Here is an 18026-nt window from a genome sequence, read left to right on the forward strand (position 1 = left end):
CAGGTGCTGCCCCCGCTCCAGCGCCCAAAGGACCTGGGAGGTGGTTGCTCTGGGAACGTTGCAGGGACACCCGGCGACAAAGCAGCTTCCAGCCCCAGTCTGGCCTCGCCAGGTCCCGGAGCTCCTGGAGCCGCGGTCCCTGCCTCGCAAGCCAGCTGGGAAGTGAGTCTGGGCGCGGTTCGGGTCTTACCCGCAGCGGGTTCCTCTCCTTGGTCACAGGGGTGGGGTCGTTGAGCCCTGGCGGGCAGGTGGGGCGGATGATTATGTGGTGTCACAGACTCCCAGATCGTGCCCACTCTTGGCCCCGTGCAGTCCCTGGGGGGGAGCCCCCTTCAGTGAGACAGCCCTTCTCGGGGTCCACTCTCTCCCGGGGTCAGGCCCCTCCACCTCCTGGAGCCGCACCTCTCTGAGCCTTAGCACGTCTGTCTCTGCCGTGGGCCCCCTCGGTTTATTGAACGTCTGGACCCAGCACAGGAAACTCTCAGGGCCCTCAGGGCCTGGCCTCCCTCACCCCAGCACATCCTGGTCTCCCCCACATCCAGGTGGGCTCTGCCTGCTCCCCCTCTCCAGCCCAGAGCCTCCCTGCTCCCAGCCGGGCATCGGATACCTCCAGCCCCAAGCTCTGCCTCTGTCCATTGTCTTCTCTCCAGGGAAACAGGGTCGCCTGGGCCTCATCTCCTCTCTTCTGTCCTCTGGTCCCTCTGGCTGGAACCGGCTGGTCCGGTCACTGGGGTCCTCTCCCCGCAGTCCATTGTCCTCCCACTGGCCAGAATCGGCTGTGACTCCTGGGCTGGGTCCTCGGGTGGTCAGGTCCCCAGTCGCTGGGGTCTCCATTCTCCAGGCCATTGGCTGGGGTCCCAAGTTCCCTCTCTGGTCCTCTGTAACAACAAACTCCCTCTCCCCTCCCCTCGTTAAACCAGTAACACCCAGGGACACTGAATCCCACCCCCTCTGCATGCAAACCATTGGAAAACAAGGAAAAACCAAGAACCCCCCCACTTCATCACACCGGGAACACCCCGAAGCTTTCAAAACCCAGGCACCGGCCCAGGAAACCCAAGAGCTTTTTACCAATAACCACCCAGGTTGTGCTGCTTGGCCCCGCAGCATCGGCACCTGGCAGGGCCCCGTTTTCAGCTTCTCACTGCAGCCCCAAGGGCTTGGATCTTGCTCCCTCATTGTCTGTGCTCCGAGGCGGCGATTGTGCCCCCGTCACAGGACTCCAGGCGCTGGGGCGTTGGGAGAGCACCTGCTCTCACAAGGTGGGGACACAGCCGGCCTCCCCCGGAGAGCAGAGAGGGGCCGTGTGCTGGGCAGAGCCCCCCGCAGTTACCCCAACAGGGGGTGTCCCTCACCCGGCTCCATCCCCCCACCCGGTGCTGGTGGAGCAGCCCGGAAGCAGCACCAGGGCATGGCACCGGCCCAGGCACCGTGGGCCTGGCCGCAGCCCAGGGAGGCCAACCCAGGCCGGCACTTACGGGAAACCTCTGGCCTTCCTGACAGTCCGTCCCCCAGGATTGCCCAACAGGGCAGCCCTGTTTACTCAGCCAGATAAAGAGGCCGTGCCCAGCGCTGCCCTCCACTCCAGCCCCCCAGCTCGCAGCATGGGGACCCCGGCTCTGAGCCTTCTCAGTGCGCTGCTGCTGTTGCTGGGTCCACACCTGGGCCAGGCTGGGCCCATGTGAGTGTCGGGGCTGGGGCGCATGGGGCAGGCCGGGGCTGGGGCGCGTGGGGCAGGCCGGGGCTGGGGCGCGTGGGGCAGGCCGGGGCTGGGCCCATGTGAGTGTCGGGGCTGGGGCGCGTGGAGCAGGCCGGGGCTGGGGCGCGTGGAGCAGGCCGGGGCTGGGGCAGGGAAGAGACAGAACGGGGGAGGCTCCAGGCTGCCAGACCTACTGCCCAGCCGCTGGTGGCCCAGGGGTGAGACCCACGGGCTGGTCCTGGGGCGTCTGAGCGGGGGCCCAGCTCCCCCCCCCCCCCCCCCCCGAGCCGGTTTCTGGGGTCCTGCTGCCTCTCGAGCCAGCCTGGGAGAACGGGTGGGGGTTCGGTGCCCCTCCCCCAGCAGAGTACCTGGCCGCCCCCAAACCCACCCCAAGGCTACGTCTCCCCTGGCAGCGGAGCTACCCAGGTGCCGGGGAGGGGAACCAGCTACCACAGATGGGGGCGGTGGGGCAGCAAGTTTCCCTTCAGTGTGCGCCCCATGCCAGTGATGGGGGGGCAGGGTTCCCAGGGAGCGACAGAGGTCGGGCAGGGCCAGTCCAGGCAGGGGAGGGCTGGACAAGGCTGGGCTGGGCTGTTATCCCCATTGTAGATGTGAACTGAGGCAAGGAGAGGCCAAGAGACTCGGCCCAGGCCCCGCAGACCGGCTGTGGCAGAGCCTTGCACAGAAGCCAGGTCTCCTGTGTGCCAGCCTGGTGCCCTCCTGTTGTACTTAAAGTACTGCCCAGGATCTTTTCAGGGGGAATAAGGCAGAACGCCACATTTATTAGTAATACATGTATTCATTAACACTGTATTATATGCATATAATATATTACACTTACACTCACACACACACACAAACACACTCCGTCTTGTTGTTACCAATTAGTTGCTCCCCTTAACTTCACTGGCCAGGTGAGTTAGATGGGGGAGGGGGTGGAGCCGGGCTTCTGCCGATCCGGATCGATGCTCCCATGTTGACAAGACGAGACCCGGGGTCCTCTGCAAGACACCTCACTTTTATAGCAGCTTCCCTCTTATGCAAATCTAGACCAGATTTAAACTCTGTGTCTGTGTCCATTGGTCCTTTGTGCTGTTTTCTTTTGAGTGTTGTCCCAATGCTGCAAAGAGGGTGTTTCCAAAAGAAGGTGCTTGCTTCTAACCCCCGAGGCCCTTGGTATGTCTGCTTGTCTTTAATGAGCCCACTTGACACGTTTTATTGTCCTTGGGTCTGGCTCCCAGCCCCTCTCCAACAGTTGAGGCTGTCTGGAGGTGCTGCCTTCCATGCCTTGCTCATCCACACCTCATTCATTTAACAGGGCAATTGATTAAGAGTGGGGGGGGGGGGGGAAGAGCTCTTGTTCTACTGCTAGCAAAAAGAAATTTTTCTTCTATCTTATTCTATCCTTAGGGGCTATAATATTATACCAAGGGCAATGCAAAGTTTCTAAATGAGGCTTTGATACAAAGTCCCATGAAAACAGAGGTCACACGTGGGTAGACCCACCACAAGGTTATATGAAGAGGCACAATGTAAAGGCATATGAAAATTATCAGAGATTTATCTACACTCCCCGGCAGGTACTTCCTGGCGGCCCCCAACATCCTGCGCGTGGGGAATGAGGAGAACGTGGTGCTCCAGGCCCAGGCCCAGGCCGGGAGCCTCTCGCAGGACATCCGCGTGCAGATCCGGCTCTTTGACTTCCCGAAGAGAGGGACGATGCTGCAAGAAAAAGTCGTCTGGCTGAGCCTGGCCAACGGCTTCCTGGCCATGACCACGGTGCAGGTGGGGGACAGGAGAGGCTGGAGGGGGGGTCACGGAGTGTGGGGGAGTCAGGGCCCTGCACCTCCCACTTCCTGCAATTCACCAGGACTCTCAGCCATCCAGTAAGACAGAGGTTTATTAGACGACAGGAACACGGTCTAAAACAGAGCTTGTAGGTCCAGTGAACGGGACCCCTCAGCCGGGTCCCTCTTCAGGGGTGGGGAGCCCAGACCCCGGTGCTGGGCCTCCCTCCGTTTCCCCAGCCAGCTCGAAACTGAAACTCCCTCCAGCCCCTCCTCTGGCCTTTGTCCCTTTCCCGAGCCAGGAGGCCACCTGATCTCTTTGTTCTCCAACACCTTCAGTTGGCACTTGCCGGGGAAGGGCCCAGGCCATCAGTTGCCAGGAGACAGGGTATCGGCCATTCTCTGTGCAGACACCATCACACCTGCCCCCCTAGGGCTCTGCAACAATCACACCCCCTGGTCCCCCCACCTAGATACTTCAGAGCTGCATAGGGGAAACTGAGACACCCACACAGTATTCAGAGAAAACCTTAAGAACAGTCCCACTTTGTCACGGGGGCCATCACCTCTAGCCACGACATGTCCTGTTGTAGCCCCAGCAACTCGCTGAGGGGAGACCAGCAAGGGAACGGGGGGGGGGGGTGCCATGGGGAGCGGGGGGGGCAGTAGGGAGCGCTCTCCCCTGGCATTCAGTGCTGACCCCACTGCCCCAGCCTGGCACTAGGGGCTACTGTGCTGCAGGGAATGGGGTGTGGGCTCACTGGGGGACGCTGTGATGTGGGGAGTGGGGTGGGGGATCAGTGGGGGGCGCTGTGCTGCAGGGAACGGGGTGGGTGATCAGTGGGGGCGCTGTGCTGCAGGGAACTGGGTGGGGGATCAGCGGGGGCGCTGTGCTGTGGGGAGTGGGGTGGGGGCTCACTGGGGGGGTGCTGTGTTGTGGGGAGTGGAGTGGGGGATCAGTGGGGGGCTCTCCCCTGACAGTCAGTGTTGGTCCCTGGGGGTTGCTGCTGGGTTTTGTACAAGATGTGAAACTCCACCCCTGGCCCCCCCCATTGCTAAGGCCTCCCCCTGCCCTTTCTGTGAGAATCGGGGCATTGACACTGGAGTCCCGGCCCCCTCCCCTCTGCCATCACAGCTGAGGGTGGGGTTCTCCGGCCCTCCCTGCCCCAGCCTGCTGTGCAGCTGTTAAACACCTGCCGCGGTCCTCTCCAGAGGTGGCCGCCTCTCAGTGGTGGGTGACCCGGTCCTTGATGCTCCCTTGGCAGGTGGGGGAAGTGTGTGGTTGGCCAAGCCCCTGGAGCGCCTCAGAAGAGGGGAAGGCTCCTTACTGGGAGTTTCTTCTCCATGTAGTGGGTATGTGGGGTGTGTGTATCCCCAGCTGCCCTTGTGCACACGGGGCCCCAGGCACTAGCACGGGTCTGTCCCTCGCGGTGCACGGACCCAGGTGCCCTGACCCGGGAGCCGGCCGGGGCTGGGTGCTGCATGCTCCCAGGCGATGCGGGGCTGCACCCGGGGCTCTGGCACGGCTCGTTCACGCCCTCCAGGTCCCAGAGCAGTACGTCTCCGAGGGCACCGAGAAGCAGTATGTGGTGGTCCAGGCCACGTTCGGAGATGTCCCCTTGGAGAAATACATCCTGATTTCCCCACACACTGGCTACACCTTTGTCCAGACTGACAAGCCCATCTACACCCCCGGCCAGAATGGTGAGGCATGCTGCTGGGGTGGGGGTGTCTCCTGGTTGCAGGCGAGTGGGGCGGGGGGCGCAGCCAGTGGCTTCAGCACTCAGGTTAGCTACCCAACCAGCCCAACATCTCCCATCTCTTCACCCCTCCAGTGAACTACAGGGTCTTCGCCGTCAACCACCGGATGGACCCACTGGAGGCTAACTGCATCATTGCAATCCAGGTACTACAGCCAATCCCAGAAGGGGGTGGGGCTAACCCATCAGAAGGGGTGGGGCTAGTGATCCCATTGCTGCCACCAGAATGGTGCAGCCAGAGCACGGTAACATCCCAGACCCCCAATGTCCAGTATCCCCCTCACCCACCATCCAGCCAACCCCTTGCTGGAGGCCTGGGGACGGTATGTCATGGCGCATAAAGTCCCCTGCAGAGACTGGCCTGTGGGGGCCCCGATAACATTGCCCCCCCAGGGCACTGCCCCCCCATGACACTCCCAACAAGGTGTTACACAGAAATGCCCATGGCTCGGCCTGGCGCCCAGGCTGGGCAGACGCTGGTTCCTTGGCCTGGGTCGGGCCGGTGCGGGGTTTGCCAGACATGCCGAGAACCGAGTCTGGCAGCACCTCGGACAGCGCTGGGCCTGGCGCCAGGGCCACGCTGCGCCTCCACCCGCGGGTACGTGTCCTGGCAACGGCGTGGTGGGTGTAGCGAGTCTGGCAGGCCTCAGGCCGACCAGGGACCCACCAGAGGCTCACGAGCCGGGTTCGCCCCCTGCCGAGCCCCCCAAGGTACCCTGGGGAGGCCTGCTTGCGCCCCACTGACCTGAAATCCCCCTCCCACCCCAGAGTCCCGAGGGCATCACAGTCAGCAGCACCACCCGGAAACTGGACAAGGGCCTGTACACCGGCACCTTCCGCATCCCTGAGCACGTCAGGTGGGCACCAGAGCCACGGGCCGCACAGCCCCCAGGGGCACAGCCCCATGGGCACCAGGCAGCGGGGGGGCACAGGGCAGTGGGGGGGGCACAGCCCCATGGGCACCAGGTCGGGGGGCACAGGCCCATGGGCACTGGGCAGTGGGGGGGCACATCCCCATGGGCACCGGGCACCGGGTGGGCACAGGCCAGTGGGGGGGGCATAGCCCCATGGGCACTGGGGGGCACACGGCAGTGGGGGGGCACAGCCCCATGGGCAGCAAGAGGGGCACAGCCCCATGGGCACAGGGCAGTGGGTGGGCACAGGCCAGTGGGGGGGCATAGCCCCATGGGCACTGGGGGGGCACACGGCAGTGGGGGGGCAAAGCCCCATGGGCAGCAGGAGGGGCCCAGCCCCATGGACACCCGGGTGGGGGGCACAGCTCCATGGGCACAGGGCAGTGGGGGCACTGCCCCACGGGCACAGGGCAGTGGGGGGGGGGGCACTGACCGTGGCCTGTCCGCAGGCTGCAGGGGGCTGAGGTGGCTCGTGCCCCTGCTGGACTCAGCCAGGAGCCCCCCTCCCCCGGGCAGCGGGCGGAGGTGCAGGGGGGCTGCCGGGTGTCCCACGCTGGGTTTTGTTCCCCTCCAGCCTGGGCTCCTGGCGGATCATGACGCGGTTCCAGAGCAGCCCCCGGCAGCCACAGAGCGCCGAGTTCGAGGTGAAGGAGTACGGTGAGTGCAGGCCTGAGCGCGGGGCCTGGGGGCGTCTGGCGGAGCCGCTCCCCCGCGGGGAACCCAACCAGTCCCCCATCCCACCCCCGCCCTCCGTCTGAGCCCGGCCCCCTGTCCCCCCAGAGCTGCCCAGCTTCGACGTGCTGCTCACACCCAACAAGAAGTTCTTCTACCTCAGCGACGACAGCCTGACCGTGACCATCAAAGCCAGGTGAGCCGGGGCCCGTCAGCCCCGCCTGGGGCGTCCCGCAGGGGCAGCACAGGCTGGGGGGCAGGGCGCCAGCTCCTGGGCCTGTGGCCCTCGCAAGCCCAAAGCGCCAATACCAGCCCGGGAGTAGAATGTGGCCCTGTCAGCACTGCCATGCAGCCACCTCTGGGGGGGAACCAGCAGCTACACAGCACTCGGAGGGGGAAGCAAAGGGGCGTGCCTGCGAGATTCTGGTGGCCAAACGCTCCCGTCGTCTGTCCTGGTGACTCAGGTTCGTGTTCAATGAGCCCGTGGATGGCTACGCCCTGGCGATCTTCGGGGTCAAGACAGAGACTCAGAAAATCAACCTCCAGAACTCCCTGCAGAGAGTTGAGGTGAGTTGTTATCACATGGATTATGGCAGCACCTACAGACCCCAACTGAGATTGGGGCCCCGTCGCGCCGGGCACTGCCTGACCCCGCCTAAGACCAGGGCCCCGTCATGCCGGGCGCTGCCCAGACCCCGCCTGAGACCAGGGCCCCGTCGTGCCGGGCGCTGCCCAGACCCTAGCCGAGATCAGGGCCCCATCGTGCCGGGCGCTGCCCAGACCCCAGCTCAGATCAGGGCCCCGTCGCGCTGGGCGCTGCCCAGACCCCAACTGAGATCAGGGCCCCGTCGTGCCGGGCGCTGCCCAGACCCCAGCTGAGATCAGGGCCCCATCGCGCCGGGCGCTGCCCAGATCCCAGCCAAGATCGGAGCCCTGTCGCGCCAGGCGCTGCACAGACAGTAACTCTCCCTGCAGATAAATGACGGCGAAGGCCACGCGACGCTGACGGGGCAGGTGCTCAGGGAAAGCTTTGCCACGCCAGAGGAGCTGCTCGACGCCTTCATCTTCGTTAACGTCACCGTCTTCTCCTCCGGTGAGCGCTGGGCCGGTGGGGGCTCGTGGCAGGGCCTGGAGCCGGGCAGCGTGTGTGACGGGAGGGACAGAGGCCTGGCGGGTGTCAGCTTGGTCTGAGGACCCTTCCCCACCTGTCCCGGATGGCTGCCCCACAGGACCTCAGCCCAGGGCAGCAGCCCAGGCTCTGCTGGCCTCACGTGGGGGCCATTTTGCAAGCCCTGGGGGACCTCAACCAGCCCCCTGCTAGGTCAGGTTGCCCCTCAACCCCCACCCCTAGGGCACAGGTGGCCACCAGCTCAGGCCCTGGGGTTCTGGGCCGGCTCTGGGCTCCTCCCCGGCAGTTCCCTTAACGTGCCCAGCCTCAGGCCTCCGTCCAGACACACCTGTCAGAAACTTCTTGCATCCGAAGAAGTGAGGTTTTTACTCACGAAAGCTTATGCCCAAATAAATCTGTTAGTCTTTAAGGTGCCACCAGACTCCTTGTTGTTTCTGTCAGAAACGATGATGATTCCTGAAAATCTGATCTCATCGTATAAAAGAAAAGGTTCTTCCAACCCCAAAGGGTCAGCCACATACCCAGGTCCAATGATAACTTAGAGCTTACCCAAAATACACACTTAGAGCCAATTCTAATTAACTAAGCTAAAATGTATTTAAAAAGAAAAGAGAGAGAGAGAGAGAGTGTTGGTTAAAAGATCAATCTACAGACAGACTTGAATTCAATTCTTGAGGTTCAGATGCATGGCAGAGATGAACTTGTAGTTGCCAAAAGTCCTTTTAGAAATAGTCCAGAGGTTATAGTCCAATGTCCATATTCAGGGTGGCTCCAGTCAATGACTGGGGATCTCAATCCTTGTGGCTTAAAGTTTCCCCCTCTTGAAACCCAAAGCAGATCTGAGATGAAGTAGGATCATGTCCCAGAGTTTTTATACATTTCCAGCAGCCTTTTGGCCTGAGAAAACAATAGGCTTAATTCTCCTTCTCCCAAACACCCTGGCAATTAGCACAGGGTCATTTACCCATTAACCGTTCAGATCCAGGTTACCACAACCTGCAAAGAGACATAGAGACAATAATACTATTTCCCTCAAGTGTCTCCCTAAATACTAATTCTCCTTTTTCTAATCTTTGAATCAAAGCTCTAGCAATAGACCAGACTTGTTTGCTGCCATCCCAAGCCCTGAGCACCCAGCTCCCTTCTACCCCTAACAATGCGGCTGCATTTCCCAGCTCTGCTCAGTTACATACTAACCAGTCTCTAATGTTCGGCCCTGGGTCAGGTCAGTCTGGGAGGTAATAACTCTTTCTGGCCCTGTCACCTTGCCATGAGATATTATATCACACGCATAACATCACACTCCCCATTTCCCAACGCGCCGTGTCCTCCCCCAGGCGGAGACATGATGCAGGCCGAGAACTCGGAGGTCAAGATCGTCAGCACCCCATACAGGATCCGGTTCGTCAGAACACCTGGGTTCTTCAAGCCGGGGATGCCCTTTAACTTCAGGGTAAGGGACGCGCCAGCGTCAGATCCTCCCCCTGCGGAATCGCTGGCAGTGGGGAGCGCTAGGAACACAGCCGTTGTCAGCCCGGCCCAGCCCAAGGCCCATCTAGCCCGGTATCCCGGCTCTGACAGCACCACTGCTGTGGAGGAAGGCGCCCGGAGCCCTGCAGGTGGCAGCGGTGGGATTCTCGGCCCCAGGGAAGCCCCCTGCTGACCCCTGGGAGTTTGAGGTCAGGACGCAGGGGGTCTCTGGCCCAGCCAGGCCTCTTGGGCCTGTTCTGCCCCTCACTGATCTAACTAGGGACGTTCTCATTAGCCACAGGTCGCTTTTCTCAGCCCTGCCCAGCTCTTTGCCTCAGAGCTATCTTGTGGCAGTGAGTTCCACGGGTTAATGACAAAAGAGAGCGGGAAGCTCATCCAAGCCAAGGGGCGGGTGACCCATCTGTGGGACAGACAAGTCAAGTCTGGCTCACAGAGTGGGACCGTCCAGGGCTGGGATCAGAGCATGGGGCAGGACGGCCAGGTCTGTGCTCTGCCCCAGCCTTGCAAAGCCCCTGGGCCCCGCACGACCCTCTGGGGGCAGGGCAGCACCACGCTCGCCCTGTGACGGACAGTGGGCAGGGCAAAGGCTGAGGCCAAACAGCTGCCACGTGGCTCATCCCCCCCTGTGCTGCTCCATGTCACCCTCTGCCGCTCTGCTCCCCTGCACCAGGTTTACGTCACCAACCCGGACGGGTCGCCGGCTGCCGACGTTCCTGTTTGTAGCGGGGACCAGAATCGCACGACCAAGGAGGGCCTGGCCTCCATGGTCCTCAACACCCAACAGAGCGTTAAACACCTGGAGGTCAAGGTACCTGCTGCTCCGGGGTGTCTGGGAGCAAGTGCAGAGTCCCCTGCTGCCCCTCACTCCCGACCCACAGCCCCCGCTAGCCCAGCCCTGGGCTTCCCCCCCAGCTCTGCCGGTGCCCCTCACTCCCGACCTGCAGCCCCAGCTAGCCCAGCCCTGGGCCCACCGCCCCCAGCCCTTCTGGTGCCCCTCACTCCCGACCCACAGCCCCTGGCTCCCCCCAGTTCTGCCGGTGCCCCTCACTCCCGACCCGCAGCCCCCGCTAGCCCAGCCCTGGGCTTCCCCACCCCAGCTCCGCTGGTGCCCCTCACTCCCTACCTGCAGCCCCTGCCAGCTGTTGTACTTAAAGTACTGCACAGGATCTTTTCAGGGGGAATAAGACAAAATGCCACATTTATTAGTAATACATGTATTCACTAACACTGTATTATATGCATATAATATATTACACTTACACTCTCACACACACACAAACACACTCCGTCTTGTTGTTACCAATTAGTTGCTCCCCTTAACTTCACTGGCCAGGTGAGTTAGATGGGGGAGGGGGTGGAGCCGGGCTTCTGCCGATCCGGATCGATGCTCTCATGTTGACAAAACGAGACCCGGGGTCCTCTGCAAGACACCTCACTTTTATAGCAGCTTCCCTCTTATGCAAATCTAGACCAGATTTAAACTCTGTGTCTGTGTCCATTGGTCCTTTGTGCTGCTTTCTTTTGAGTGTTGTCCCAATGCTGCAAAGAGGGTGTTTCCAAAAGAAGGTGCTTGCTTCTAACCCCCGAGGCAGTCGGTATGTCTGCTTGTCTTTAATGAGCCCACTTGACACGTTTTATTGTCCTTGGGTCTGGCTCCCAGCCCCTCTCCAACAGTTGAGGCTGTCTGGAGGTGCTGCCTTCCATGCCTTGCTCATTCAACAGGGCAATTGATTAAGAGTGGGGCGGGGGAGAGCTCTTGTTCTACTGCTAGCAAAAAGAAATTTTTCTTCTATCTTATTCTATCCTTAGGGGCTATAATATTATACCAAGGGCAATGCAAAGTTTCTAAATGAGGCTTTGATACAAAGTCCCATGAAAACAAAGGTTACACGTGGGTAGACCCACCACAAGGTTATATGAAGAGGCACAATGTAAAGTCATATGAAAATTATCAGAGATTTATCTACATTGTCCCCCTTTTGACCTCTCAAGAACAATTCTTGAGTGGTCACGATATAAATCTTTTGTATTTGTTGCAAACAAACCAAACAATTATAACCAGGTGAATATAACTAAAACCATTACAATTGACTAAACACCAGATATACCATAAACACAAATGCAAACAATTATAATTATAATAATTGGAAATACAACAAAACCATTACCATTCCAATAATTGGGTACATTGACAAACAAAATGAGGCCCAAGTTTGATGCTGCAATAGCCATCAAACAATAAAAGTCACTGAGGTCAGGACCTTCTTAAGCACACACAACAAATAAGATTTTGTAGGAGTACCACAGTTGTTATGCAAGGTTAAGCTGATTTGGACTTAAACTAACATTCAGTTGCTAAAATGTTGTAGAATTCCCTATTTTTAACAGTTGTTCTCAGAGGTTTCTGGGGACCTGAAAGATGGGGCCCTACAATCATGGGCCAAGGTTTTACAGGTTATGGGGGCCCAAGAACTACCCTTCAGGGCTTGGGGAAGTAGAACCAGAGTGCATAGAGGAAAGTGTGGAATTAACAATACAAGCAAATGTAACTAACAATACAAATGTATTAATAACAAAAATTAACAACAAAATGACTATTAGAGAACCTAACAAAAAATAAACCTGATGCATTGGGAACCAAAGTGTTTTGGACACAAGGGGTGATTGATAAGTTGGATGGAGATGGGGGAAGTAGAGAGAGGAAAAGACTGGACCCAATGCTAACACAGGACACCACCAGAGACAGACACAGAACATGCAACACAGAACACTGAACACAGACTTTCTCATGACACTATAACCATGGTATTTTATAACTCTTCAGCTGGTACCAGCTCTCCTGATGTTCTGGTTCAGAGCCTGAAAGATAGAAGCTTGGAAACAAATTAGCACAGTGCTTTTACCCTGGCAGAACCTGCTTGGTCTCTGCCACAGTGTTTGGTACTTGGGGCTGCACAAATGCTAATTAAGTGGTGCATTTCTTGTGAGTGTAAATCCTCCCTTTCTCTCAGTAAAAGGGCATTAACACTCCATCTAGAAAAAAAATTCTGTTTTAAAATCTCCAGCCATTTTGCCATGGCCTGGAGATCTGAGGCAGAAGCAGGCACTGTTGTTAACTGTTTGAATGGCATTTTGGCCCTGGGAGGAGGAATTTACCCAAATATCCCAAATATTCCCTTTCCCAATCTCCAGAGGGGTCCCAAAGGTCTGCCCCCTTCTGGGGTCTTAAATGTTTTTTCTCCTGATGTTACTGCTGCTGTAAGATTTGAGAGTGCTGTTTTAACTCTCTGTACCCAACCTGTTTTCCAGTTTCTCTATCTGTTGCTTGCCTGGGCCCGATCCTGCTTTTTCCAATAAACAGTTCCTTTCCATGGGCACAAGCCTCGTTCCACTACCAATTTAGCAAGGAGGGTGGGCTTTCCAACTAGCCCCCACCCTTCCTGGTCCCATTCCTTAAACATTTTCTGCAAAATTGTGAAATTACCACAATATTACTTACAAAAAACAAAACAAAACAAAAAAACAAACAAACATAAACCACACTACACTGCCCAAACTCCTATATCCTTCAGAGTTTGGTTTAACAGAATAAGATCTGTATCTTATGTTTTTAACCCACTCTGGGCCAGAGGGAGAGACGCTAAGCTTCCCTCTGTATTACTCGGTCTGCTACCACCGAGGATTCATACACCAATTATACAAATCCTTCCCCGGATCAGAGTGAGAAACACTAAGTTCTTCTCTTTAGCTCAGTCTTCGTACGGCTGAGGGTGTATGTACCTCTATAACACAATTTAAACCTAAACTCCTATATCCTTCAGAGTTTGGTTAATTAACTGAAAGTTTACGCTCTTTTTCCTCTAGTGCCAGGCTTGCTAAAGCTGGCGGTGTGCACACCAGTTTTATAATAACTGTGGGTTCTATGCTTGCTCCCCCTTTCGCATTCTCCACCAAAATGTTGTACTTAAAGTACTGCACAGGATCTTTTCAGGGGGAATAAGACAAAACGCCACATTTATTAGTAATACATGTGTTCATTAACACTGTATTATATGCATATAATATATTACACTTACACTCACACACACACACACAAACACACTCCGTCTTGTTGTTACCGATTAGTTGCTCCCCTTAACTTCACTGGCCAGGTGAGTTAGATGGGGGAGGGGGTGGAGCCGGGCTTCTGCCAATCCGGATCGATGCTCCCTGTGACAATGCGGTTCTGGCGGAACCCAACTGAGAGTGCCAACTCAGGACAAATTGCTTAAACAGGGCAGTTGCAGCCCAAGGCTGGGGTGTTTTCCACCTCTAAGGCAAACCAAACCAGCCAGACTAAGGGAACTTCGGTCTCACCCCACTGGCTAACCGCAAGTCTCTCAAGCAATCTCCTTAGACACTCCAGTTTCCCAGTATAACCACCAGTGCCACTCGTACGGGGACAAATAGTTATGAAAACCAGTACCCAAGTAACAGAAAAAGGTTCTCCTGATCCCAAAGGACCAAGCCCCAGACCCAGGTCAATATACAAATCAGATCTTTCCCACAAATCACGCTGTTGCCAATCCTATAGAATCTAAAATCTAAAGGTTTATTTATAAAAGGAAAAAGATAGAGATGGGAGTTAGAATTGGTTAAATGGAATCAATTACATACAGTAATGGCAAAGTTCTTGGTTCAGGCTTGCAGCAGCAATGGAATAAACTGCAGGTTCAAATCAAGTCTCTGGAATACATCCCCCGCTGGGATGGGTCCTCAGTCCTCTGTTCAAAGTTTCAGCTTGTAGCAAAGTTCCTCCAGAGGTATGAAGCAGGATTGAAGACAAGATGGAGATGAGGCATCAGCCTTATATAGTCTTTTCCAGGTGTAAGATCACCTCTTTGTTCTTACTGTGGAAAATTACAGCAAAATGGAGTCTGGAGTCACATGGGCCAGTCCCTGCATACTTCGCTGAGTTACAAGGCGTATCTGCCTTCTCTCAATGGGTCCACTGTATAGCTGATGGTCCTTAATGGGCCATAAAGCTGTGACGAACTGGGCCTGTTCTCACTGTGGTCTGTGAATGCTGACAGGGGAGTGTGCTGGGATAGTCTGCATTGGAGGATGGGATCGGCCCGGGGGCGCATTCCTGGGAGTGTAACATGAGAACCCAGGAAGGGGTTGAAGGCCAGGTGACTCCTTAGCCCGGGAAACTGAACAAAGGCGGTGGGAGGGGTGGCTGAAGGAGAGTGCTGGAAGCGAGCTGGAGAGATGGCTGGGAGACAGAGATGGCTCTGACCCCCCCCGAAGGGGGGCGGGCTGGGATGCCCTGGGACCCCAAGCTGGACTTAACTGAGGGGGTCCTGTTGTCTGTGCCTGCAAGACCTGTCTTGGACTGTATTCCTGTCATCCAAATAAACCTTCTGCTTTACTGGCTGGCTGAGAGTCATGGTGAATCGCAGGAAGCCGGGGGTGCAGGGCCCTGAGTTCCCCAATACTCCGTGACAACTGGTGGCAGCGGCGGGATCTACTGCACCCCGTGGACGGCGCTTCCTGCAGTAAGTGACTGGGGAGCAGTAAAACGAAGGGGGATTGACGGGGACCAGGCCTGCTGAAGAGTGGGAGAGAGACGGTTATTACCCCTGGGAGTGTGTGACCAGCGAGAAGGACTTTTGCAGTAACAGGGTCCCCCGGGGGGATCGCAGCGAGTGGTCCCAGGGGCGGAGGAGTCTGCAGCTCGACCCTGGCAGAGAGGCGGTGACCTCGAGAAGGGCTGGCACACTAGGGGTCCCCCTGGGAACTGTGGGGAGCTGTGAGCACACAGGCCGGTGAGTGGCCAGCAGGAAGATGTATGCCAAGCGGCTTAAGAGCGACCTGGTGGAGCTGTGCAAGCAGAGGCAGCTGCGCATTGGGAGGCTCACCAAAGAACAGCTCATTGCCCAGCTGGAGGCGGAAGATCGCGCGAATGAACTGATCCCTGTGTCTCAGGGAAGCAGCCTGGCAAATGCAGCGCAGGCACCAGTGTCTGTCCCAGCTGGGAGTGGTCAGCCGGCTGCTGAGGGCTTCCCGAGACCCCTCCTTCCTATGCCTAGGGGAAGGGTGGGGAGGAGCCCAGCAAATACCGAAGGCGCCGTGATTCCCCCGGCCAGCAGGGGGTCCCCCCGGCGAAGCCCGCCGGCCAGCAGAGGAGCCTCCCGGCGACGTTCGGCATCCGGGGAGCGGAATTGGCTGGAATGGGAGAAAGAGCTAAAACTGAGGGAGCTGGAGGATCGTGAACAACAGAGACAGCATGAAGAGAGACAGCGTCAGCATGAACGGGAGGAGAAAGAGAGACAAAGACAGCATGAAGAGAGACAGAGACAGGAGAATGAGAGACAGCGTCAGCATGAACTGGAACTGGCGAGATTGAAGGGCAGCGAACCCCCGGCTGCGGTGAGTGAGGGGGGACCCAGGACTGCACGGAGCTTTGATAAGTGCATCATGGCCCCATACAAGGAGGGGGAGGACATGGATGACTTCCTGGAGGCCTTTGAGACGGCCTGCGAGCTGCACCGGGTGGATCCCGCGGACAGACTCCGGGTCCTTACCCCCTTACTGGACCCCAAATCCGTGGCATTGTACCGCCAACTGGGAGAGGCAGAGAAAGGGGACTACGAACTATTCAAAAAGGCCCTGCTACGAGAGTTTGGGCTGACTCCTGAGATGTACCGGGAAAGGTTCCGGAGTCAAGATAAAACCCCTGAGATCTCATATCTGCAACTAGCCGTCCGCATGGAAGGATACGCCAGCAAGTGGGCTGGTGGGGCCCAGACGAAGGAGGACCTGATTAAACTGCTGGTACTGGAGCAACTGTATGAGCGGTGCCCATCCGACCTGAGGCTGTGGTTGGTGGACAGAAAGCCAGAGAACCCGCGACACGCCGGGCAGCTGGCTGATGAGTTTGTAAAGAGCCGGTCAGGGGGTGGCAGGGAGGAGCCCCAAAGGAACAGGCCCGCCGCGATGCAGAGAGAGAGTCACCCTGGGACCTCCCAAAGGGGGAATATGGGGAATCCCCTCCCCCGGGAAATGCCCAGCATCAGGGACAACCGACCGGCTCGAGGGGACCCACGGGACCTGAGCTGCTATTACTGCGGCCGAAGAGGCCACGTTCGGGCCCAGTGCCCCAAGCTCAAGGACAGACTGAGCAGACCGAACCCGCACCGGGTTAACTTGGTAGAGGCCCAGACGGACGAGGGGCAGGCTTCTCACGCAAGAGGGGCTGGCAGCTTATCAACTGCTCAAGAAAGAGAAGGGCCCCAGGCCAGCCTCTCTGGGGGGCCAGATGCTCCGGATTCAAAGTTCTCCGTTTACAGGGTTGGCGCGGGGCTGTCCCTGCGGAGCGAGTGCCTTGTTCCCCTGGAGGTGGATGGGAAGAAAGTTTATGGATACTGGGACACGGGCGCAGAGGTGACACTGGCCCGGCCCGAGGTGGTGGCCCCAGATCGGGTGGTGCCCAACACCTTCCTGACCCTGACCGGGGTGGGCGGGACCCCATTCAAGGTTCCCGTAGCGAGGGTACACCTGAAATGGGGGGCCAAGGAGGGCCCCAAGGACGTGGGAGTGCACCACCATTTGCCCACTGAGGTGTTGATGGGGGGGGACCTAGAGGACTGGCCAAGCAGCCCCCAGACCGCCTTAGTTGTGACCCGCAGTCAGAGCCGGCGAGGGGCACTGCGCCCTGGCCTTGAGGGGGGTGCCTTGCCTGAGGCGCAGGACCCTAACCTGGTGGGGAGGGAACGCCCAGGGACACGGCTCAGGGAGGCTGCAGCTTCGGACCCAGCAGGCGAGAAAGAGCAGGTGGCCATCCCTGTCCCAGCTGCTGAGTTCCAGGCCGAGTTACAGAGAGATCCCTCCTTGCGGAAGATAAGGGACCTGGCCGACCTCAATGCGGTACAGACCATGGGACGAGGTGGCCGGAAAAGGTTCCTGTGGGAGAAGGGGTTCCTGTACCGAGAATGGGCTCCCCCAGGGAAAATGGAGTCAGGGGGGATCAGGAGGCAGCTGGTGGTACCCCAGAAGTATCGCCGCCAGCTGCTGTGCCGGGCCCATGACATTCCTCTCTCAGGGCACCAGGGAACCTGGCGTACCCAGCAGAGGCTGCTACGGAGCTTTTACTGGCCTGGGGTCTTTGTTACTGTCCGACAGTACTGCGGATCCTGTGACCTCTGTCAGAGGGGGAGGAAAGCCTGGGACAAGGGGAAAACGGCTTTAGGACCCTTGCCCAGCATAGAGGAGCCTTTCCGGAGGGTGGCCAAGGTAAAAAGGGCGGCTCTGAACCAAGAGAGCCCAAAGCACAGACCTCCAGACTGGAGCGCTGGGAGAAGACCACAGCCCAGTTGGAGCCCCAGAGGTATGGGGGTGGGAAAAGGGCACAGGCCGCATAAACCTTCCCACATGCGAACTGCGAGTGCCATCAAGCACCCCAACCTAAGGGGGGGCGTGAAACTGGAGGGGCCTGGTGTAATTCTCACCAAGGAATGGGAGGGATGCGGGGGCATCCATGGGAACGGGGATAGGTTCGAACTTCCCCGGGTCACTGGCTAAAGTGACCCTGCT

At 58.1% G+C, this 18026-nt stretch overlaps 1 protein-coding gene across 1 annotated transcript in view; it reads left to right on the plus strand.

Moving 5' to 3' along the window:
- The first annotated feature begins 1523 nt into the window (after positions 1-1523).
- The window catches only part of LOC101934160 (complement C3-like), a 49586-nt gene continuing 33083 nt past the window's right edge, over positions 1524-18026 (plus strand). Inside the window, exons 1-11 of the mRNA XM_065575626.1 lie at positions 1524-1681; positions 3280-3484; positions 5031-5190; positions 5322-5392; positions 6015-6103; positions 6735-6817; positions 6941-7028; positions 7297-7399; positions 7808-7925; positions 9299-9414; positions 10123-10260. Coding sequence (XP_065431698.1) covers positions 1605-1681; positions 3280-3484; positions 5031-5190; positions 5322-5392; positions 6015-6103; positions 6735-6817; positions 6941-7028; positions 7297-7399; positions 7808-7925; positions 9299-9414; positions 10123-10260 — 1248 coding nt within the window. The 5' untranslated portion in view covers positions 1524-1604. The remainder of the gene's footprint in view (positions 1682-3279; positions 3485-5030; positions 5191-5321; positions 5393-6014; positions 6104-6734; positions 6818-6940; positions 7029-7296; positions 7400-7807; positions 7926-9298; positions 9415-10122; positions 10261-18026) is intronic.

This window comes from Chrysemys picta, chromosome 22, assembly GCF_011386835.1.
Source record: "Chrysemys picta bellii isolate R12L10 chromosome 22, ASM1138683v2, whole genome shotgun sequence".
NCBI classification, from domain to species: domain Eukaryota; kingdom Metazoa; phylum Chordata; order Testudines; family Emydidae; genus Chrysemys; species Chrysemys picta.